This window comes from Maylandia zebra, unplaced genomic scaffold (genome assembly GCF_041146795.1).
Source record: "Maylandia zebra isolate NMK-2024a unplaced genomic scaffold, Mzebra_GT3a scaffold01, whole genome shotgun sequence".
In the NCBI taxonomy this organism is placed as follows: Eukaryota; Metazoa; Chordata; class Actinopteri; order Cichliformes; family Cichlidae; genus Maylandia; species Maylandia zebra.
Genome location: NW_027490031.1, coordinates 907,799 through 931,703, shown reverse-complemented (window position 1 = coordinate 931,703; position 23,905 = coordinate 907,799). Strand labels below are relative to the sequence as shown.

Sequence of the window (23,905 nt, the reverse complement as noted above, 5' to 3'; positions counted from 1 at the left end):
GTCTTTTGTTTGATATTTGATTTCACATAGGGTTGTAGATAGCACCTCCTCCTGACTTAGCTTGTTTTGTTTGTTATTTTGGCCTTTGTTCACCCTGGAGCTTCATTTTTTTGCAGTGTAGAAAAATAAATCACGATTCACTAAGAAATTGGTTTCCCTTTGTGTATGGTTTTGGGGACCAGGGCGGGGCAATTCTTTCAAACTTGTGTTGCGTTCCTGTACCCCTAGACTGGGGCGTAACACCATCCATCCATCCATCCATCCGCTTCCGCTTATCTTTTTCAGGGTCGCGGGGGGCGCTGGAGCCTATCCCAGCTGTCATAGGGCGAGAGGCGGGGTACACCCTGGACAGGTCGCCAGTCTGTCGCAGGGCCAACACACAGGGACAGACAACCATTCACACTCACATTCACTCGCACATTCACACCTAATGGCAATTTGGATTTTCCAATTAACCTATCCCCACAAGCTGCATGTCTTTGGACGGTGGGAGGAAGCCGGAGTACCTGGAGGAAACCCACACAAACACGGGGAGAACATGCAAACTCCACACAGAAAGACCCCGGCCTGATGTTGGAATTGAACTCAGGACCTTCTTGCTGTGCGGCAACAGTGCTAACCACTGTGCCACCGTGCTGCCCTAAATACACTGAACAAAAATATAAACGCAACACTTTTGTTTTTGCTCCCATTTTTCATGAGCTGAACTTAAAGATCTGAAACATTTTCTACAAACACAAAGGACCCATTACTATCAAATACTGTTCACAAATCTGTCTAAATCTGTGTTAGTGAGAACTTCAGGTTTGCCGAGATAATCCGTCCCACCTCACAGGTGTGGCATGTCGAGGTGCTGATTAGACAGCATGAAGATTGCACAGGTGTGCCTTAGACTGCCCACAATAAAAGGCCACTCTGAAATATGCAGTTTGATCACACAGCACAATGCTACAGATGCCGCAAAACCAGTCAGTATCTGGTGTGGCCACCATTTGCCTCACCTTCTGAGGCAAATGGTGTGCAATGGACATAGAGTTGATCAATATTGGCAGGAAGTGGAACACGCGTCCCAAACATGCTCAATGGGTGACATGTCTGGTGAGTATGCTGGCCATGCAAGAACTGGGATGTTTTCAGCTTCCAAGGAATTGTGTACAGATCCTTGCAATATGGGGCCGTGCATTATCATGCTGTAACAGGAGGTTATGGTCATGAATAAATGGCACAACCATGGTCCTCAGGATCTCAACAATAAAATGCACTCGTGTTCATTGTCCATAACCCCACTGCCACCATGGGCCACTCAGTCCACAACATTGACGTCAGCAAACTGCTCATCCACATGACGCAACACAAGCTGTCTGCCATCTGCCCTGAACAGTAAAAACATCTGTCAACAGAACACCTCTCCAACGTGCCAGATGCCATTGAATGTGAGCATTTGTCCCCTCAAGTTGGTTAAAGTGATGAACTGCAGTCAGGTCTAGACCCCGATGAGGACCACGAGCATGCAGATGAGCTTCCCTGACACGGTTTCTGACAGTGAGCTGGATTCAAAAAAATGATGAACGCATAGAGATTTGGTGCAGAATGTGCCGTGAAAATCCCACTCTAGCGGACAAAAACAGTGCTTTTTATATGGACACAAACGCGCGCTGCAACTTCTTATCTGGTGCGCGTCCTTTATTTTGAAAGCGAATGCGCACATGCGGACCACTTATGTGCACCCGTGCAAATAACATAATGTTCTGCCGGGTGTGTTGTTGGTTTTCTCTCGATTTCTGAGTCGACAAGCGCCTTTGTTACTGGGACCAGTCATTTTAAGAAAGGCCCCCATTAGAACCCATGAGAAATGCAAGAAATGCATTATTGCTGAGTCTGCAATATCTTTCCCAGAACAAACACCAATTGCAAATAACATACTAAAAATAAACCTGAAAAATCTGTTTAGAGCAGCGTACTGTGTTGCAAAGAGTGAACTACCACTGGCACAATTTAGCAGTCTTTGCAAACTTCAAAAAGCAAATAGCCTAGATCTTGGTTCCACTTGTCTCTTACCCGTGACTTCAGTGGAAATTTCAGATTCAGGATCTGACACAGACTGATTCATGTCCTACACAGTTCTTACAAGTTCATAGAAATTTCTGTTCAATGAGAACCAAGTATTTGAGTTGATGATTGTAATTTTTATACAATGTTGTAATTTGTGTTTCAACAATTTTTTGATTAATGTTTTTTTTCCGTTACAATATTATACTTTAATGTATAATATTGTAACGGAAACAAAACAGGAAACAAAACATCAATCAAAAAATTGCTCTCTTTTTTTATTCGGGCTACTTAAATTTATTTTGGGCTACCAAAAACTGAAGAGTCCCTGCCCGAAGGGCTACAATGGATTTTGAAATTTTGCGAGCCCTGCGGTCGTACACAAGGAGACATGTGCTACTCGTGAAAAAAAAAAAAAGGAAAAGGAAAATTAAACACAAAAAACAGCTTTGCTTGGGGGAGGCTGCCATACTCGGCGCCATCTTGATGTCAAGCAAATTCTAGCAACAGCCTAGACTTTACCATATTGACAAACACAGAGACTACTTCAACATCCAGCCCTTCTGTCACCTTCCTCTTCCTACTCATATATACTACCATTTTTGCCTGTCCTAACAAAAAGTTAAGCAGCTGGCATTTGTTCTGCCTATGACGAGTAAATTTAAAACCACAAATAAAGACATTCAGTGTAAAACCTTCCCCACATCTACTGAAGATAGCTTTCAGAAGCACAAACAGAGCCAAGAGGCAAACACATTCAGAAAAACAATTAAACAGGGTTTCCCTCTGCTCACAGAATGGCTCATTCATGCTTTTATAACCTCTAGACTGGACTACTGTAATTCTCTTTACTTAGGCCTCCAACTCTCTCTTATTCAACGCCTACAATTAGTCCAGAATGCCGCAGCACGCCTTTTAAGCGGCACTAGAAGACAGGATCATATTACTCCCATTCTAGCTGACCTTCACTGGCTTCCTGTCAAATACCGTATTGTTTTTAAAATTCTTTTATATACTTTTAAAATCTTAAATAACTTGGCACCCAGTTATTTGATTGACCTTCTTAATCTATATATCCCTACAAGGGCACTCAGATCCTCTAATCAGGGGCTCCTAATGCAACCAATGTCTCGATTAAAGACGAAGGGGGATCGGGCCTTTGCTTTCGCTGCACCAAAACTCTGGAACAGCCTACCGGTTGATGTCCGTGCGTCGGAAACTATCCAATCTTTTAAATCACGGTTAAAAACCCATCTGTTTAAGCTCGCTTTTCAAACTACTTAGCCTAATTTTCCCCGATTCATGTCTGTTCCAATATTATCATTTTATAATTTTATTCTTTGTTGTTAACTGTTTTCTCCTGCTGTAAATTGCAAGTATGGTTCGTTTGTGAAGCACTTTGTTGTACTTGTGACTTTTAAATGTGCTATAGAAATAAAATTGAAATTGAAATTTGTCTTCCACAGCAGCGTTAATAACAAAAACAAAAGAGTTCACAGTGACAATGCCATGAAGAATTCTCAACTGCAAGTCTGCATGTTTTGTTGTGAGGGGAGTCTTATAAAGGGATGCTGGTTTCATGTCTGGTTGCATGCTGGTTTGATGTCAGGTGCTATGGCAGAGCTTCCCAAAGTGTGGAGCCATTGCAGGGGGGGGGGGCGCAGTATGAAAAGAAAAAAAAAGGACGTTTGGACACTGCTAGCAGGTTTTTGACGGAGCGCCCACACAAACGCAAAGCAGGAGATGAAGCATTGCTGAATATGTTTCCAAACAAACCAAACAAACTTCCTTCCAACCCAAAGACTAAAAAATATGATGAAGCATATCTTCCCTTTGGTTTCACCTGCACAAGTGCCAAAGTAGGTCTCCCTGCAGAATTGGTTTTCTCTTCGTCAGGAGCAGCGCTGAGCTCTCCAAATCACGGACAAACAGTATCCCACATTCTTGATTTTTAGTTCACAAACACTTGGGAGGGATCTCAAAACTGGATTATAGATGGCAGAGAGTTGGTGTCGTAAACCCCCGCCTCTGTACGACACCAACTCTCTGTCATCTATAATCCAGTTTTGAGATCCCTTCCCAGACGCCTTAACTCACATCCTGGGCCATCTGATCTCAGGAAATCACATGATAAGGTGGGGCCAGGTTTCACAATGAGCTCACCCGAAACTCTGGCTGATTGGGACCCACACCCAGTTTCACACCTTGGCTCAGGCGATTAGAGGATCATCAGGGGGTCCTTTTGTCCCTCTGTGGGGGGTCACTCCCACTAGGTTTATATCTGGGACTCTCCACCATTTGACCTTAGAACTCAAGAAGCTTCTCGGATGAGAGGTGAAACGTCTTCAAGAAACTTAAAGAAGTCCAGACGCTTTTCTTTGCAAGCTCCTTTGACTACAGTAAAATATGGTGCTGGTTCCATCATGCTGTGGGGCTGTGTGGCCAGTGCAGGAACTGGGAATCTTGTCAAAGTTGAGGGACACATGGATTCCACTCAGTATCAGCAGATTCTGGAGACCAATGTCCAGGAATCAGTGACAAAGCTGAAGCTGCGCCGGAAACACTGCTCAAAATCCACTAAGGCATTCATGCAGAGGAACAAGTACAACGTTCTGGAATGACCATCTCAGCCCAGACCTGAATATTATTGAAAATCTGTGGTGTGAGTTAAAGAGAGGTGTCCATGCTCGTAAGCCATCAAACCTGAATGAACTAGAGATGTTTTGTAAAGAGGAATGGTCCAAAATACCTTCAACCACAATCCAGAATCTCATTGGAACCTACAGGAAGCGTTTAGAGGCTGTAATTTCTGCAAAAGGCGGATCTACTAAATATTGATTTCATTTCTTTTTTTGTGGTGCCCAAATTTATTCACCTGCCTGATTTTGTTTAAAAAATTATTGCACACTTTCTGTAAATCCAATAAACTTCATTTCACTTCTCAAATATCACAGTGTGTGTCTCCTATATTATATATTTAACTCACATTTTTTTTATTGTAACAACCAACAATTTACAATTTACAGGAAAATAATGATTAACAAGGTTGCCCAAACTTTTGCATCCCACTGTATGTTTCCTCTCAGTTCTGCAGCACTGACCTCCCACATGGAGTTTCCTTCTTTTCTTCATCAGGACTTTCCCCCTCCTGCTGTAGACAATGCAGGTATAGGTGTCGGTGTCATCTTCTGTGGGGTATTTCAGGGTCAGACTGAGGTCTCCAGTTTTCAGCAGGTCTTCATTCATCTTTGTTCGGTCTCTGTAATCCTGGTGCTGTTCTTCAGGCCGATCAAAGTTATCCTCATGCACATGGACCTTCCTGTTTTTTCTATCCGTCCATTCCACTGTGGCATCTTTGGGAAGCTGAACTTTGACTTTACAGGGCAGCTGGACAGACTCCACCCCTGAATCCACCTCCACCTGGGGGACTGAGGGGACAAGACAGTAGCACTGAGCACATTTTCACTGACTGAAATATTCAACATCAAAGTAGCATCATCTTACCTGGACTTAAGAAGTCAGTGAAAACAGAAGACTGAAATATAATATGAATGCCATTTTTCAAACTGTTAGTTTTCCATAGTAGAATAGAATAGAATAGAATTCAACTTTATTGTCATTGCACATGCACAGGTACAGGGCAACGAAATGCAGTTTGCATCCATCCAGAAGTGCTTTAGTGATATAGATATATTACAATATATATTAGCAATAATATAGATATGTGAGTATATTACAGAAATGGGTCTATTATGGTATGTTATAATGTACACGGTATGAAGTATGTTGTGAATATTCTATAGCTAAGTATGTACAGGCTGTAGTGAGTACAAGCTATGAACAGGATATAAATATGAAAAACTATACAGAATATGAAATAAATAACTTTACAGAAATCTGAGATATACAGCTATACAGAAATGGGAACTATGCAAGTTATAAACAGTTGTAGGATTAAAGATTATCGAATGTACAGAATGATTATTTACACAGAGCTATACAGTAGTGCAGTTAAGATAAGTGAGGGTGTAGATAGTTTCTACAGAGGCTATATAAAGTGCTAGTGGTTGTGAGTGGTGGTTCAGTCCATGTTATTATTGTGTTTGAGGGTACAGTTGTCCATTGTGGGGGTGTGTAGGTGGTTGTGTGTGTGTGTATGTTCAGTCCATGAGTTAACGTGGGTCAGATGTCAGGAGGCAGAGTTCAGGAGTCTGACAGCTGTGGGGAAGAAGCTGTTCCGGTACCTGGTGGTCTTAGTCCGGAGGCTCCTGTAGCGCCTCCCAGAGGGCAGGAGGGTGAAGAGTCCATGTGATGGGTGACTGGGGTCTTTGATGATTTTCCCAGCCCTTTTCAGACACCGCTTCCTGTAGATGTCTTTTATGGCAGGAAGTGGTGCTCCGGCGATGCGCTGGGCAGTTTTCACGACCCTCTGCAACGCCTTCCGGTCCGAGGCAGAGCAGTTCCCGTACCAGACTGTTATACAGTTGGTCAGGATGCTCTCGATGGTGCAGCGATAGAAGTACACAATACAATACTTTATTGTCCCCTCAAGGAATTTTATTGTGGGCTCAAGTACTGTCACAGAAACTGCCTCCAAGGAGTAAATACAGATGAAAGAAAGAGATGAAAAAGGCTAAAATATTGTCATTCTTAATTGAAATTTACAAAAAAAATATTAACAAAAACAAAAGCCTACATCGACAGATCTGTGGTTAGTTCTCCAAAATGTTTGGAACAACCTACAAGCCAAGTTCCTTCAAAAACTGTGTGCAAGTGTACTATATATATATATATGTTTGTGTGGCATTATGTTTTTTTCACATTTTCACAGTTTTTAAATCCCCTGATGTAGCCATTTGATTGATTCGAACGGGTGATCTTCCGATCATGGTGCGTCCACTCGACCTACTGAGCAATCCCTGCCCACTATATTGTGAAACGAACTGAGGTAGACTAACTGTGTTATTTAAAGACTGCATGAAAATCCTCTTTTTTACTTTTTCTTAACTGGAGTACAGAAGTTAAATTAGTACTTTAGTGGTTACTGAAGTGTTTACTTTTTAACAATAGTATTTGTACTTCTACTAAAGTAATGATGTCTGTACTTTTTCCAAATGGCTGTTGTAACTCTCAACTCTTTCAGTTTCTGGAACAAGTTTGTGTGAGCCACAGTCAAGGAGCCACCAGAGGACACCTGCTAACCATCTGCATTATGGGTAGTGTAGGAGGAGACACTCACCTGATATGAAATAGTGCCGGAAATAATATAGAAGACCTCCAGAAACCACAAGAAGAACCAGGAGAAACAGGAGAACCAGGAGAGCTTTAGCCCAGGATGGAAATGGTTCTGTGGAGAAATATAAAAAAATTAAAAAAAAATAAAAATTGAAATGTTTACCTAAACTTCAACAGCACACAGACCTGTTCTGGACCTTTAACTACATCTCTGACCTTTGACCTGCAGCACTACTTTCTGTCTCAGGAGGTCTCTGTCCCTGTAGATGGTGCAGATGTATCCTCCACTGTCTCTCTCTGTGGGGTATTTCAGGGTCAGACTGAGGTCTCCAGTTCTCAGCAGGTCTTTGTTCATTTTCGTTCTGTCTCTGTAAAGGCTGTCCTGGTGTTTAAGGCGGTCACTTCTGTTTGAATACACATGGACTATCATGAGTTCTCGGTCAGAGTGAGTCCACTCCACACTGGTGTCCTCAGGCAGGCCAGGTTTTGTCTTGCAGGGCAGGATCACAGACTCTGACCCTTCCTCCACCTTCAACTCCACCTGCTGGTCTGAGTGGACAATAAATCACAATATTAGAATCTAGTTTGGGTCTTTATTTAGCATAAGAGAAATAAGATTCCTGATGTGTTTTTGTGTGCATATTCATCTCTACAGTGCTGTGATTTACTTCTACAGTCCAAAGATGAGGTGGTTAATGTGTACAGAATGAAAGGTTGTATGATTTTAAGCATGGCCTCTGGTCTAAAGCAGGGGCTTTTTTAGCACCCCCAAAGATTTCTTACTTTTTTTGACAATATTTGCTGTTTGTGTGACACACTACTAAAAATATAAAAAGCATACAGTACTTGGTTGAGAGGTAATATTTTAACAACAAAAGTATAGATAACCCCCCTCCCACACATACACAAAATGGTTTGTTCCAGCTCGGCTCTCCCCTACTCTGACTCTAGCGCTGTTGCTGCCAGAGCGATAGTGGCTGAGACGCAGCGGAGCAGAGGTGTAAGTGCCTGGCTTAAAACAGGGCATATTAGCTGCATTTAACCTTCAGTTACTTTTTATATAGTTAGGTAGGAGTCAGGCCATGCTTCTTTTTAGCTGAAAAACATTACACCAGGTGCAGTGTTGAAAACATGTTTTCTGACGATGTTTGCTATCCTACAATCCGTCCTACTCCGTAGTAAAATCAGCTACATTTGACTGTCCTGTTGCTCCCATTGAAATTTATATAGCCTATTTAAAATCTAAAACTTAAATGTAAAACTCTACTGTTTGAAATGGAATGAGAGAAGCTGGTTATTTTCTCATATGTGCATGTGCCAATATTTAACCCAAGGTACTAACTAGCTAACTGACTGGATTCCCATTAACCTTATAACTCCTGTTGTGCGTGTGTGTGTGTGTTTGTGCACAGAGAGACAGCCAGGTTCATAATGGATATAAGGAACCACATTCAGGTAAAGATGTAAGATCAAATGATCCGTCAATAAAGGATAATTTTGGATCAGTGTTTCAATATTTATATCTTTTATTAGATGTTCGTGTGGTTTGGTTATTTGCCTTTTGGTTGAAAGTACACTGAGAGAGGACTTTTTGTTAGTGATCTTAATAGTTTTTTTCATACTAATGTAATTTTTTCATCTAATTGAATCTATTTGTGTACGATTGTCAGTCCAAAGAGGGAGAGAGGAAAGAGGGAACGTGAGGAGAAAGTACAAGGTCAGGAAGAACCAGGTAAGGAAACAGACAGGGAGCAGTGACAGGCACAACAGAAACTGTTAAACTGCTTGAGAGAGTTGACCACCAAAAAGTGATAGACAGATTTGCCAACCTCAAGGTGCAGCGACATACTTTTTACTCTCTATGAGCATTCATTCATTATTCTCCCCCAGTAATTAAGGTTAGGATCTGTATTTTTATATCCCAATCCATTCTTCTTTTGCAGTGGTAGTCTTTTTCAGGATTTAAAAAAACTTTATCAGGTTTGATGGTTTTGTTACAGACTTTTCAAAAAAGTGCTTTACTTTTCTTTCACAAATGTGGGGATTGTGTTAAAATGTACAAAACAGTGATGTCATGTTTTGAGATAAGGACCCAGGCACAGAGAGACTTGATGAATTTAAGAATCTTATGATTTAATAAAGAAATTTGCAGACTTGCACAGAGAGGGTAAAATTCTGATGACTGATAATGCAGATGAAGATAACAGACGATGAGGACAGGGAGGAACAGGGGTTTAAATGCACCATGAAGACAGTCAGATGAGGGACCTATGGATTCTTCGATACCCAACATCCACAATGACGGCGAAACAACTAGAGCCAGGACGCCAGGTCAGGGGGGAGATATCATCACCCCCACCCGAGATTGGGTACATAGCCCCAAGTGCGATAGGAGAAGGATCGTTGAGTGCGAGAGGAACTGACCTGAAAAATAGGATCATGGCCAAGCTTGAAACCTGGATCCCCCGTAACCGGTTACCAAGATTACATGAAGTGCACTCAGAAGGTCTGCTAGATGATGTTAATGCAGCACTACGGACAATACCTGCAACCACGATTACCGACACTAACAAGCTGATCTACAATACGGCAGCAGTGATCAGTGAGATGCTTCGCTACAAGTTGAACAGCCACAAGGGGCAGTACCCTCCATGGAGAAAGAGGCTAGAGGGCAAGATCAAAGTAGCATGGAGGGAGGTTAGCCAATTAACGGAGTTGCAACCATCATGGAAGGACAGGCCCCTGCACGGTATGTACCACCGGCAGATAGAGGAGGTGGCTGATATCCAGAAATCCTACCAGTGGCTGAACAAAGCTGGACTGAAAGACAGCACAGAGGCACTAATCATGGCAGCACAAGAACAAGCTCTGAGTACAAGATCCATAGAGGCTGGGGTCTATCACACCAGGCAAGACCCCAGGTGCAGGCTGTGTAAAGATGCCCCAGAGACAATCCAGCACATAACAGCAGGGTGCAAGATGCTAGCAGGCAGGGCATACATGCAACGCCATAACCAAGTGGCCGGCATAGTGTACAGGAACATCTGTGCCGGGTATAACCTGGAAGTCCCGAGGTCAACATGGGAGATGCCCCCAAGGGTGGTGGAGAATGACCGAGCTAAGATCCTGTGGGACTTCCAGATACAGACGGACAAAATGGTGGTGGCTAACCAACCGGACATACAGTGGGGCAAAAAAGTATTTAGTTAGCCACCGATTGTGCAAGTTCCCCCGCTTAAAATGATGACAGAGGTCAGTAATTTGCACCAGAGGTACACTTCAACTGTGAGAGACAGAATGTGAAAAAAAAAATCCATGAATTCACATGGTAGGATTTGTAAAGAATTTATTCGTAAATCAGGGTGGAAAATAAGTATTTGGTCACCTCAAACATGGAAAATCTCTGGCTCTCACAGACCTGTAACGTCTTCTGTAAGACGCTTTTCTGTCCCCCACTCGTTACCTGTATGAATGGCACCTGTTTGAACTCATCATCTGTATAAAAGACACCTGTCCACAGCCTCAAACAGTCAGACTCCAAACTCCGCCATGGCCAAGACCAAAGAGCTTTCGAAGGACACCAGGAAAAGTATTGTAGACCTGCACCAGACTGGGAAGAGTGAATCTACAATAGGCAAGCAGCTTGGTGTGAAAAAATCAACTGTGGGAGCAATCATCAGAAAATGGAAGACATACAAGACCACTGATAATCTCCCACCATCTGGGGCTCCACACAAGATCTCATCCCGTGGGGTCAAAATGATCATGAGAACGGTGAGCAAAGATCCCAGAACCACACGGGGGGACCTGGTGAATGACCTGCAGAGAGCTGGGACCAAAGTAACAAAGGTCACCATCAGTAACACACTACAACGGCAGGGAATCAAATCCCGCAGTGCCAGACGTGTTCCGCTGCTGAAGCCAGTGCATGTCCAGGCCCGTCTGAAGTTTGCCAGAGAGCACATGGATGATACAGCAGAGGAATGGGAGAATGTCATGTGGTCAGATGAAACCAAAGTAGAACTTTTTGGTATAAACTCAACTCGTCGTGTTTGGAGGACGAAGAATACTGAGTTGCATCCCAAGAACACCATACCTACTGTGAAGCATGGGGGTGGAAACATCATGCTATGGGGCTGTTTTTCTGCCAAGGGGACAGGACGACTGATCCGTGTTAAGGACAGAATGGATGGGGCCATGTATCGTGAGATTTTGAGCCAAAACCTCCTTCCATCAGTGAGAACTTTGAAGATGAAACGAGGCTGGGTCTTCCAACATGACAATGATCCAAAACACACCGCCCGGGAAACAAAGGAGTGGCTCCGTAAGAAGCATTTGAAAGTCCTGGAGTGGCCTAGCCAGTCTCCAGACCTCAACCCCATAGAAAATCTGTGGCGGGAGTTGAAAGTCCGTGTTGCTCGGCGACAGCCCCAAAACATCACTGCTCTCGAGAAGATCTGCATGGAGGAATGGGCCAAAATACCAGCTACTGTGTGTGCAAACCTGGTAAAGACCTATAGTAAACGTTTGACCTCTGTTATTGCCAACAAAGGTTATGTTACAAAGTATTGAGTTGTATTTTTGTTATTGACCAAATACTTATTTTCCACCCTGATTTACGAATAAATTCTTTACAAATCCTACCATGTGGATTCATGGATTTTTTTTTCACATTCTGTCTCTCACAGTTGAAGTGTACCTCTGGTGCAAATTACTGACCTCTGTCATCATTTTAGGTGGGGGAACTTGCACAATCGGTGGCTGACTAAATACTTTTTTGCCCCACTGTAGTGGTGGTAGACAAACAGAAGAAGACGGCCGTAGTGATCGATGTAGCGGTTCCGAATGACAGCAATATCAGGAAGAAAGAACACGAGAAGCTAGAGAAATACCAAGGGCTCAGAGAAGAGCTCGAGAGGATGTGGAGGGTGAAGGTAACGGTGGTCCCCGTGGTAATCGGAGCACTAGGTGCGGTGACTCCCAAGCTAGGCGAGTGGCTCCAGCAGATCCCGGGAACAACATCGGAGATCTCTGTCCAGAAGAGCGCAGTCCTGGGAACAGCTAAGATACTGCAAACTAAACATCAGTAAAGAAGAACTCTTGTGTATGCATACAAGCCGGCATACGCAGGGTGATTTATGTTGTAAGATAAAGAGTGAACAATTTTCTATAAAGACTCTGTCCTAAATGAGGACAATGACATCACCAGCACACTGTGCACATGAAAAAAAAAAAGCAGAATTCATGTTTTTATGGACATTTAAATCAAATATTTCTGAGGTATTTCCCTCTCTTTTAGGTGAACGAAGCCTCAAATGAAAGCCAAACTTTTAACTCAACTGAAAATGGACCAATGTTTAAAACTAAAGTTTTTCCAGATAAAGGTACAAATAAAGTATGTCTCCAGCAGTTAGAACTCTGTTAGACCCTGGTTTGAAAGACTATCATCAGGACTCCCTGGGTGAACGTTTTCTGTGTTTGATTTCTGTTGTTTTAGTTTTCTTACAGGCAGAGTTACACTGTACTGCTGACCTTTGACCTGCAGCTGTACATCTTCCAATCTCACTTCATTTCTTTCATTGCTGAGGGTGCAGGTGTAGTTGCCACTGTCTGTCAGTTGGAGGTTTTTCAGAGTGAGGCCGAAGTCTAAAGAGTCCAGAGCATCAGGTCTCATCGATGTGCGCGCGCTGTAACGCTGGTTTTGTCCGCTCAGATCATCAGTTTCTTCTTGTCTCACATGGACAGATTTGGGATCAATATCATTGCGAGTCCATGTTACTGTGGGGTCCACAGGTGGTAAACCTGAGTACTGACAGGGCAGCAGGACAGATCTTTCCCCCTCATTCACCTCCACCAACACAGCCAGAGCATGCTGGGAAACTGAGGACACACAAACAGAAACAAAAATTATCTGTGACCTGTGGATTACAGCAAGGAATCACAGCTTAATCTGAACATGTTTAATGTAGATGTATTCTGCTGTTAGTGTAGTTACACATGCTAATAGTTATAAGGGAAATGTTAATGAATGTTGTGATGCATTCACGGGAAATTGTCTGCTCAGAGGACGGGAAGCACAAACCTGCACGATCTCTCCTGCTGCACTTCAACACATTAAAGAGAGAGAGATGAAAGAAAAGCTGATGATGAGAGAGAGAGAGGAAGGTGTACTTACCATGCAGGAGGATCACAAACACCACAAACATCTTCATGTTCCTGTCAAACTCAGAGACTCTTTAAAAGCCCTTCAGGACATCAGCTCACAGCAGCTTCACTTTCCTCTGCTGATCATCTACTGACACTCTCACACTGCTTCACTGTCACAGCTCAGAGTTCAGCTTCACACTTTGTTAAAGCACATCTGTGGAATGAAGTCCGGCCGGCCACAGATCACTTCTGAGGAAAGAGGAGGACGTCGGCTTTCCTCGTAGTTTCACGCCCGAGCGCTCCGGTTGGAGGCGGCTGCTGCGGCCTCACCCTGACACGCACAAAGCTCCGCCTTCAGTCCTGACACTGAAACATCCACTGTAGCTACAATGATGCTGATGTGACCCTCAGCAGCTGGATTTCCTCTCCATAGATGTGTTTCCATGCAGATCATGGACATAAAGCAGCTCCAGGATGAAGAGTGTGAAAGAACTTCTTCCACTACAGTATTCATTACAGCACTGTGGCACTCCACAAACCCTCACACTGTCTCAATCCCTGTTTCCAGTTTGACTGAGAGAAGGCCTGAAGCTCAGCCAATCACAGGACAGGAAGTGATCAGCTGACACAGTGATTTGAAGCTGTCAGGGTGAGGCTGCTTCATGCAGGTGTGAAACTATGAGGAAGCTGAACGCCTCCTCTTTCCTCAGAAGTGATCTGTGGCAGTCTGCCATCATGTTTGGCTGCTCACACTGAATGTGACTCACTGAAAGCTGACAGAGACAAACTCTGATTGTGTTTGTGCTGCTCACACTGAATGTGACTCACTGGAAGTAAAACTACACGTACACAGGTGTGTGTCAGGTATATTTAATTTTCTGTTAGTGACTGAAACAAAGAAATATTTTCAGACACAGGAAGATTTTTGTGTCTTTAAATGATCTTTAATCAAGTTTGGATTCACACATTTGTAAAATACTTCATGTTATTTTGTTATTTGTGTCTGGATTGAGGCACAAATGATTTTGTTTGTATATCTTAGTTTGTGCCTGATGATCACATCATACACTAGTGATGGTAAATTTGATTCTTTTTACTGAATCGAGTTTTAACCCTAGAACACTGGGTGATTTTCACCCGAGCAAATGTATTTACATAATTTTCAATATGTTGCGTTTGTCTGAGTGTGGTGGGTCCCTGGGTAGCTTCAGCATTGTCTTTGACGTATTTGAAGGTGTGGGTGTTTCCCTACCCCAAATCCTGCTTTTTCCTACAGCAATGTGTTCAAAAAAAAAAAAAATCATTTACTGTCCCTCTTCAACTACAGTTGTCACCCTGTTGCAGGTTTAGTGTTTTTGGCATCCCAGCTAGTGAGTAACACATAGGTAAGGTTTGTTTAACTTGGCAACTGTTAGCTGATTAGATTTATTTTTCTTTTCTTTTTCTTTTTTTTTTTTTTATCTAAAAGCTATGTTATGTAGCTAGCTGTGACATGACCTTAGTAGGAACAATAAAAGCAAACTAAAGGGAGATCCCACAAGTGATGAAAGTTAAAGAAAATCACACGCCAGGCTCCAGTGCTTTTCTCTTTACCAAAGAACTAACCTTGGTTTCCTTCCTCCCTGACAAAGCTTCAAAAAAGAAGGTTGTACTGCTCCTGTCATCCATGCATACACAACCAAGCATAGGACCCACTCATAAGCCCGAAGTGATTGAATTTTACAACAAAACAAAGGGAGGTGTCGATACTTTTGACCAGATTTGCGCTCACTATGGTTGTGGAAGAAAAACCAAGAGATGGCCATCATGCGTGTTCTATGGCATGATCAATGCTGGTGTGATAAACTCATGGATCATTCACAATGAGAATGCAATGAAGAGAGGTGAAAACCAAATGCAGAGGAGGCCTTATATGCAGGCTTTGGCATTGGCACTCATCAAACCATGGGCAGAGCAGAGGCTCCCCTCTTCAAATCTGTCACGTCAACTCAGAGTCCTGATCTGTAGCGTGCTCGACATCCCTACCCCTGGCACTCTTGAAGGTGAGGCAGGACCAGTGGCAGCAGAAAGCAGTGGTCCCTTAGTGAGGTGTGCTGACTGCCCCACAGGCTTGGACAGGAAGACGCGATACAGGTAAGTAAGAGTGGTCCTGGAATTTGCATGTTATCCTTATTTAGTGCAGTGGTTATGAATAAATATCAACAAGTGGTGATTTCCAAGGGAATTCATATGGTAAAAAAATATTTTAGTCAACTGGTCATTTTTACCCACTCAAAAAATGCCATTTTTTGTTTCTCTCTCCTCCAGCTGTTCACGTGTCAAGGAGACTGTGCCTTCACCAGGGAAGACTCAAATATCCCAGGAATGGGTGGACCAAAGACCAAGTTTCCAGCATCATTATATTTTTGTTTAGGGTTTGTTTTGTTCTCCAACTGCTAATTTTCCAGAAATTTTGGAGCATTTTTTAGGGTCTCCCCATGAAACTTTTTTTCCATTTTGTTAGATATGGCACAGCTGAAAATAAAAGAAAACCATTCTAATTTGTCATGTTTTGTCATATATTTCATATATTTTGATGACAAGTACTTTTTGTTGGGTATGTTATATTGGGTAAAAATCACCCGGCGTTAGTGATGGTGTTACTATTTTTAGCGATAGTGTTCTAGGGTTAATGAGTCACTCACCAAAGTGAATCGGGTTTTTTGAGTCATTTGATTCAATGAGTCAGTTGACCAGAGAGTGCAAAAAATTTACATTTTCACTCAAATTTAATTTGTTTCTCTTTTCATGTAAATCCCACTGCTAAGATGAATGATTAAAAAAAAAAAAAAAAAACTATTTTATAGAGAGAAAAAAAAAGCAAAAACATTTCTAAAATTAAGCAATTTCCTATCAAAATTGCTTATTAAACATTTATTTTGTTTATTTTTATTTTATTAGTATTTTCCTTAAATGTGTTAAATATATATTTTCTCATCTAAATGTGCACTGAGCTGTGAGCCAGGAGCCGGTAATGCGCCTTAACATTGGTTGCCAACCAAGAAGAAGAAGAAGCTGTGAGCCAGGAGGGAGGGGGTGAGTGAGTGATTCGTTCGCTCGCTCTATGATTCAGCACAGGAGGGAGGGGGTGAGTAGCTCAAATGTGTTGTTAGCATGTTAGCAGCGCGATTAGGGATGGGTATTGATAAGATTTTCACGATTCCGATTCCATTTTCGATTCTGTTTAACGATTCGATTCTTTATCGATTCTCTTATCGATTCTTTTTAAAAAAGAACACTAAGGTCGATTAGCTTAGAACTTTGTTTTATATCTTCTCTTTGAACAAGATAGAAATTTAGGAGTAACGTGGCCTTACAAACCCAACAGTGAGATCTTAAGAGATCCAGCCTACGGCTCTTCAATGTGGTGTCACAGGGTCCCCAGGAAAAAAAAACGTAAATGTAAAATAATAAAATAAATATTCGTCTGTAGCAATAACAAAGTATAACATAAATTATAAATTAAACACATTCACTTACCAAAAATCGGGGGCATCTGCTGTGGCAGCCTTTGAGCACAAACTCAGTCACTGCTCGGTGACATTCGTCTATCCTGGCCTGAAAGGAGACGCTACCGGTAGACTGCAGCAAGAACTGCCAGCATCTGAGCCAGCCAGACTCTGTCTGTCTCATCATGGTCACCTAAATGCACAGTAATGGCAGTAATGGCAGATAAGGCAGATCGCACTAACATAATATGGACTGTTAGTTGATTATTTACCTGCCGCATTAACAGGAGAAGACGTGCAAACGTTACCGCTGCTGCTGGGTTGAGATTCATGAGTCCGGAGCGGAATTAAAAACACGACATTCATTTAAGGTCATCGCGTGTTTTGTGAGCAAATGCTTTTGCATATTCGCAGTGTTTCCTCCCTTAAATGAAATATCTACTTTGCAAGTTGCCCTGTTGTCATCGGTTCTCATAAAGTATAACCAAACTTTTGAGCGTTTGAGCCGCTTTCGCGCCATGTTTCCTGCCAGGTAAATGACGCTCCGCAACGTGGTGACGTCATTCGGGGCGACTGGAATCGATAAGGGAATCGTTTGCAAAAATGGCAAACAATTCCAAGGAATTGAAACAGTGGGAACCGGTTCTCAACAAGAACCGGTTTTCGATACCCATCCCTAAGCGCGATGCTACTGTGAACCGAGGAGCTATTTTCTTGATGTGAGCTTCTACTCGGGGTTTTTTCTTCCAGTTCAGGGCAGAAATTTTTTTGTTACGACACTGGATGTTGTGTTTTTCTCCACAATTTTAATTATAAGCTAGATACATTGCTGCTAACAGCAACAGGGATGAGTCAGTAAGTCAGTTGGGCTTGTGAATCATGATTCATGAGTCAGTAAAGTGATTCTAGAGTATTGAACGATTCGTTCATGATTCGCGCATCACTATCATACACAGCTGTAACCCAGAAAACACATTATATACTGCGATAAATGCACTGCCCAAGTGTCCTCTCTCCCCACTGCCTTTCAGCAGCAAACAGATCGTCAGAGGAGCCAATGTGATGATGAAGTTTAACATATATACAGCAATATTGCCAAAGAGTGCCAAAGCACTTTAAGCACAAGCACTTTCTCAGTAACTTCTCTTTCTTGTAGAACTGTGCTGCAAATAAAGAACTTTGTGTTCACAAGATTGTTAGTTAGTCTATATTGTCTGTATGGACAGCAATTTTAAAAATGTAAAGCTGCAGTGTTAATCGATGCGACTGAAAACTCTGAGTGTGCCTAAGAACAAAAGTCAGGCGCACCAGTGCAACCATGATGTTAGATTTGTATTGTTGATTGTCATTTATGCTTAGAAACATTTACTCATTTATGCTTAGAAATATTTAACCATAGATGCTTAGAAGTGTATAATCAATTGTGTAGTGATAAGTTGTGTGATCTTTAACAGGCTACAGAGGCCTGGTGTGCATTCCACACTGGGAGCATGGGAAAGTTCGTACCTTGTTTAATTGTTATAGCAGGATTAACGTAGTTACGTCTGTTCTAGTCTAAGTGCTTTTTGTGTATAAATGAACTGCTAGACTTCCTTACTGTGTTATCTAGGATGAGGGGGGGTCTACCCTCTTCCTGACCAAGGATGTTTGCTTGTGTGCTTTTATGACCCTTTGATCAGCAGTAACACACACACACACACACACACACACACACACACACACACACACACACACACACACAGTATTCTTTGTTCACATGTATACCTATGCAAGACGTCATATGTTAATGAACCTATGCATATTCATGTAACCTCAATAAAAGGACAGTGTACGGGAGGACGGACGAGAGCAACTGGGGCCAAGCGAAGGAACGGCGTTTGTCCGGTTCTCTCCCGTGCACGAGTAACATGAAGAAGTTTGCCTACTTGCGTCTTGCTTTGCGGTGTAATTATATTGCCTTCAACGTTCCAGCGAATAGGTTTATGCTACAAACCTAACACATGACAAAAGTTAGTCTAGAGCCATGTAATTACTTTACATAATGTGAGGAATAAAAAACTCTCATCTTCTCCAGAGTTGAGCAGTAAGTACTTAAGTACAATTTTAAGGTATCTGTACTTTAACTGAGTAGTTTTTATAAAACTACTTTTTACTCACTACTTTTATTTTGAGATATTAGAATCAGAACAGAAAAGAAAAATAAGAAAGAAATTGGTGAGGAAGTTTACAGAAGGAGAGGGAGAGAGAAAAAACCCAACTGAGGATCTGCTCCAAACCTGCCCTAAAAAAAAACAAAAACCCAAGCAGGCGCCTGACATGTAACAAATATGTCAAAGTCAGGTTTCTGTTTAAAACACTGAATGTTTGAGTTACAAATACACAGATTTAACTACATTAACTTAACTGTGGTGTAAAAACTGGATTCATTGACTGCTATGTAGCAAACATAGAGCTCAGTTTAACACACAGAGTAGAAAGGTCTGTATAAGAATGAAGCTGCTGATGCAGGGCTGTACACATGTTCCTGTTTAGAGGCAAAGTCGCCCTCTACAAAGTAGCAACAGGAAATAGAAACATAGTTTTATTTTCCTTCTTTTTCTTCTGGTTCAAGCTGAATACAGTTAGAATAAAAAGTTAGACTAAAGTTTGTACTCACATATACTGATATGATTTTAATCATTATGTTAATACAGCACAAGCTTCAGTTAGCTTTGCACAAAAATACAAACATTGTTCCAACTTCCTGCTCTGACTCGGCCTCAGGATGTCTAAATGGCAACGTAAAGAAGTTGAATCAGTACTTTTACTTTTACTTTTACTGGAGTATTTTTAATAGTAGTATTTGTAGTTCTACTTAAGTACTGAATGTCTGTACTTTGCCAACTCTCCTCATGTCCTGATGTGTTTACCTGTCCAAGCTGCACAGGTGAGTCTGACTCTGAGCTCAGCAGGATTCAGCCTGAAGCCTCTGCAGTGAGACAGCACCCTGACCCTCACACTCAGCTTTTCATTCTGCTTCTTATTACACTTAATGGTCTGTGTTTGATATGTGACTCACTTATATATTGTTATTGTTTTAATCCACAGCTCAGACTCTTCTTTTAAATTAAACCAATCGTTTCCTCCTCTTGCTGTCAGTGTGGTTACTGAACATGAACTCTGATCTCTGAGTGAGAGCAGCACAGACTGAATACCAGGATAACAACCTGACATACTGTTTGGTTTTTACATGTATTATTATTAGGGCTGTCAGCATTAATGCGTTAATGTGGTCATCACGATTAACGCGATTAAAATTTTTAACGCATTAAAGCCATCAGGTGTGCAGAATGTAATATAATAATTAGGGCTGTCAGCATTAACACATTAAAACAGGCTAATTCACGTCTGCGTTAACTCGTTAACACGAATTAGCCCACGTTACTCACTCAACAAAGACCAAAGCAGACCCCTGGATGGGGCTCAGCCAGCAGACACAGGAAGAAAGGACAAACTTTGGACAAACTGCCCGAAATGTGTTGACAGTGACATTTCAGGGATTTTGAGTCAGTCTGTGCTTCAGATGGGTTAATTGTTAATCGCGTTACTCATGATGGCATTAACACGTTAATGTGGCTTAAATGTGCCCAAAAGAATTGTTTTTCCAAGTGCATCATTACAATGTAGCTGCCATCACCAGTGTGTGAATGGGTAGATGACTGAATGTAGTGTAAAGCGCTTTGGGGTCATTAGGAACTAAGCGCTATACAAATACAGGCCATTACTGCTTTTGCTATAATAGTTATATTTTATTAGAAATTTATTAGGATTTTTTATTTTGAGTTATTACAATCAGAACAGAAAAGAGCGTCTGAAGAAAAGAAAAAGAAAGAAACTGGTGAAGATGTTTACAGAAGGAGAGGGAGAGAGAAATAGAGATGGAGAAAAAACACTGAGGATCTGCTCCAAACCTGCCTAAAACACACACACACACACACAAAATCAACAACAGAGATTTTTTCTGCATATCTTGGTAACAACCAAGATATGTACAAGTACCAGTAAATGACAATATTAAATGTTACTGAGCAGCACACAGGACTACATGATATGTTTAGAGGCAGCAGCCAAGATAGTGTGTTTCTGTGAGTACGTGTGAGTACACCTGTGTGTGAGCCCCCCCCCCCCCCCCCCCCCCCCCCAGGATATGAAGCAGACATGGAGGAGATGCAGGCACCAGACATCTAGATGGCCCCAGAGTACGAGAGTCTAAAGAGGCTGACCGCAGGGGCAATCGCACTACCTACTCAGAAAAGACCAAAGCAGACCCCTGGACGGGGGTCAGCCAGCAGACACAGTGCAGAAGCCCCAGGGGGCCCTGGCAACAAGCCCGCAGGCTCCGCCAGCAGCCGGCTATGCCAGAGCAGACCACGCACCAGGCCCAGAGTCCTGAGACTCAAGTGCCCTCCCACACCCCAGCAGGGGCCCGACAGAGCCAAGCGGGCCAGGCCACACCAAGCAGATGCTGGGAGTGACTCAGTACACACCCGAGCACCCAGCCCTGGACATGTGGACTGAAGGTCCACCTGTGAGACATGAAGACCCAGGATCCTGATCTCCATGGATGGAAAACAGAGAAATTTAATCAAGTGGAAGATCTTTCAGACTCATTGATCCAGCTCATTCTTTGGATATAATCAGAACTATTAATCAGCATCATTTTGTATTTCTTTTGGAAAATCAGACAAACACTAAAACATCATTATCCGTTGTTATCCGTGTGTAAATAATTGTTGAGAATACATTTTTTAAACTCAAATGAAGCTGGGACTCAAACAGCAGAACATTTTTATACCACATTTGTCTTTTTTAATTCCTTGAATATAATGGTAACTTTAAAAATTATATTCATTATTATTATTATTATTATTATTCTAACAACTGAAGAAGCTTCTCGGATGAGAGGTGAAACGTCTTCAGGGAAATCTAAAGAAGTCCAGAGCTTTTCTTTCCAAGCTCCTTAGACTACGATGACTGAGAACCTTCACAGACATTCCTGATTATTATTATTTGCTTTCGTTTATGTATTTATGCCTTTAAGTGTTTTTTTATTTAATTGTTCACCTGGTTTACTAAGTTGTATTTGACATTTCTGTTCAGCTGGAGCTTAGAGACAGATTTACATTTCCAAATATCACCGTGTTTATTTCCGGTTTGTTGTCACCATTGATCAGGTGCACAGTGCTGTGTTTTTTTTTTTTCTTTTTTCTTAGTAAAATTAACATACAAACAAAATGCACCATATATTAGACATTCAGAGACTAGACATTTCTTACATATTAGCAATTTTCATACATAGGAAAAAGAAACTATAAAGATGGGGTCACATAATTTAACAGATTATTAACTCGCTAAATCAAAATCTTCCATAAAGGAAACAACAAAAGCAGCCTTTTTCTTTTTAACTAAAGTCAAAGATTTAACCAACAGGTTTCAGTCGTTTTTCCAGTGAGCCAGTGTTGGTTTGGTCTTAAAAAAACGACATTTATGTATAAATTGCTTGCACAAGATTAAAAACACATTAACACCATAATTAGCTTTCTTTTCTTTCAAAAACACTCCAAACATTATCATATTTAAGGTAAATGGGGTAATTTGGATCCCACTGGAATGAAGCCAGGTATGAAAATCCAACCAAAATATTTGTATAAAATTGCACAAAAAGAATAGATGGTCCAAATCCTCCTCTTCTGTTTCACAAAATACACAATTACCCGTTTCTATTTTGAATCTATCACCAAGGAGTCTATTTGTCAGGTAAATTTTATTCAAAATTTTAAATTGGACTTCTTTCCCTTTGGCAGAGATAGGTTTAACTTTAAGCCTGAAGCTTTTGAGAATGTAGTGATTATTTGTTTTACCAGGGGAATCTGATGTTCATTTTTTAAGAAAAGAGTAGTGTAATTATTAAAAAATTATCCATAATCTCAATTCCGGCAACGCTGCTGTTTTTTTTCATTAGAATTGCGAGCATCTCCACAACCATTATGAATAACAACGGAGAGCTTCCACGCCCTCCTGTGCTGTGTTTAGTGCGGAGAAACGGAGCTCAGAGGGCTGAATGAGCTCGGCTCAGACCGGAAACAGCGCAGACACGAGGCTACTTTAGCATGGTTAGCTAGCTCTGCCATACCGGAAGAGTCCAATCTGTGACTACAAAGTCCACAGTCTGTTAGTCTGGTCTGTTTCTAACCTTCTCTCATACTTTTACTATTAAAGCCTCATCATTAAATCTGTATTTCCAACACTGTGTGAATTTCCATCACGTCAGAGGCGCGAGCTGCGCCTGAGTGTAGCACTTCCGCTCACAGAGGACTGTCTGCGGAGCTGCTGCAGGTTAAACAGAGACTTTCTTACCGTTCATGAGGAGCAGGAACACCACCAGCGTCTTCATCCTCCTTTAAAAACAACTCAAACCGACACAAAGTCCCGTTAAATCCTCTGCTGACCCAACGAACCCACACCTGGACACACCTGCAGCTCCAAACACGCCCACGCACAAAGGTTACTTTCTGTTTAACAGGAAGTCTCCGTGTGTCGCAGATATCAGATAATAAAATGTGAAGTAGATTTGAAATAAAACGTATAAATGTGCCACATGAACACAAACAGCTGGATCATTGTGGTCTGACAGGCCTGTTAAAGAAAGTCTGAGGCTCAGTGATGTTTGTGGGAATAGTTCATGGAGCTGTGATCACCTTCATGCAGGAAGTGAACTTTGTCATGGTGAAATTATAAAAGCGTTTCTATTTAAAATATGCTTTATAAAAATAAAACATTATTAAATTATGATTTAAAGCTTCAGCCTTTAAAGTGGTGAGAGAGTTAAACTGAACACATCCTGTTAAAATCTGATTCAAGAGGCAGTAATAAGATCTGCCACAGATTAATAACATAATCTGAGTTATGGAAGAGCCTCAATAAATTAAGAGTAATATCATCAATTT

General features: G+C 41.7%; 1 protein-coding gene across 1 annotated transcript in view; it reads right to left on the bottom strand.

Annotated features, from left to right (window-relative positions):
* The window catches only part of LOC143415597 (uncharacterized), a 71,878-nt gene extending 48,411 nt beyond the window's left edge, over positions 1-23,467 (bottom strand). The window contains exons 1-5 of the mRNA XM_076880873.1: positions 23,316-23,467; positions 12,817-13,164; positions 7,501-7,833; positions 7,289-7,396; positions 5,151-5,477 (exon numbers count right to left, since the gene is read on the bottom strand). Coding sequence (XP_076736988.1) covers positions 5,151-5,477; positions 7,289-7,396; positions 7,501-7,833; positions 12,817-13,164; positions 23,316-23,352 — 1,153 coding nt within the window. The 5' untranslated portion in view covers positions 23,353-23,467. The remainder of the gene's footprint in view (positions 1-5,150; positions 5,478-7,288; positions 7,397-7,500; positions 7,834-12,816; positions 13,165-23,315) is intronic.
* Positions 23,468-23,905: the final 438 nt, after the last annotated feature.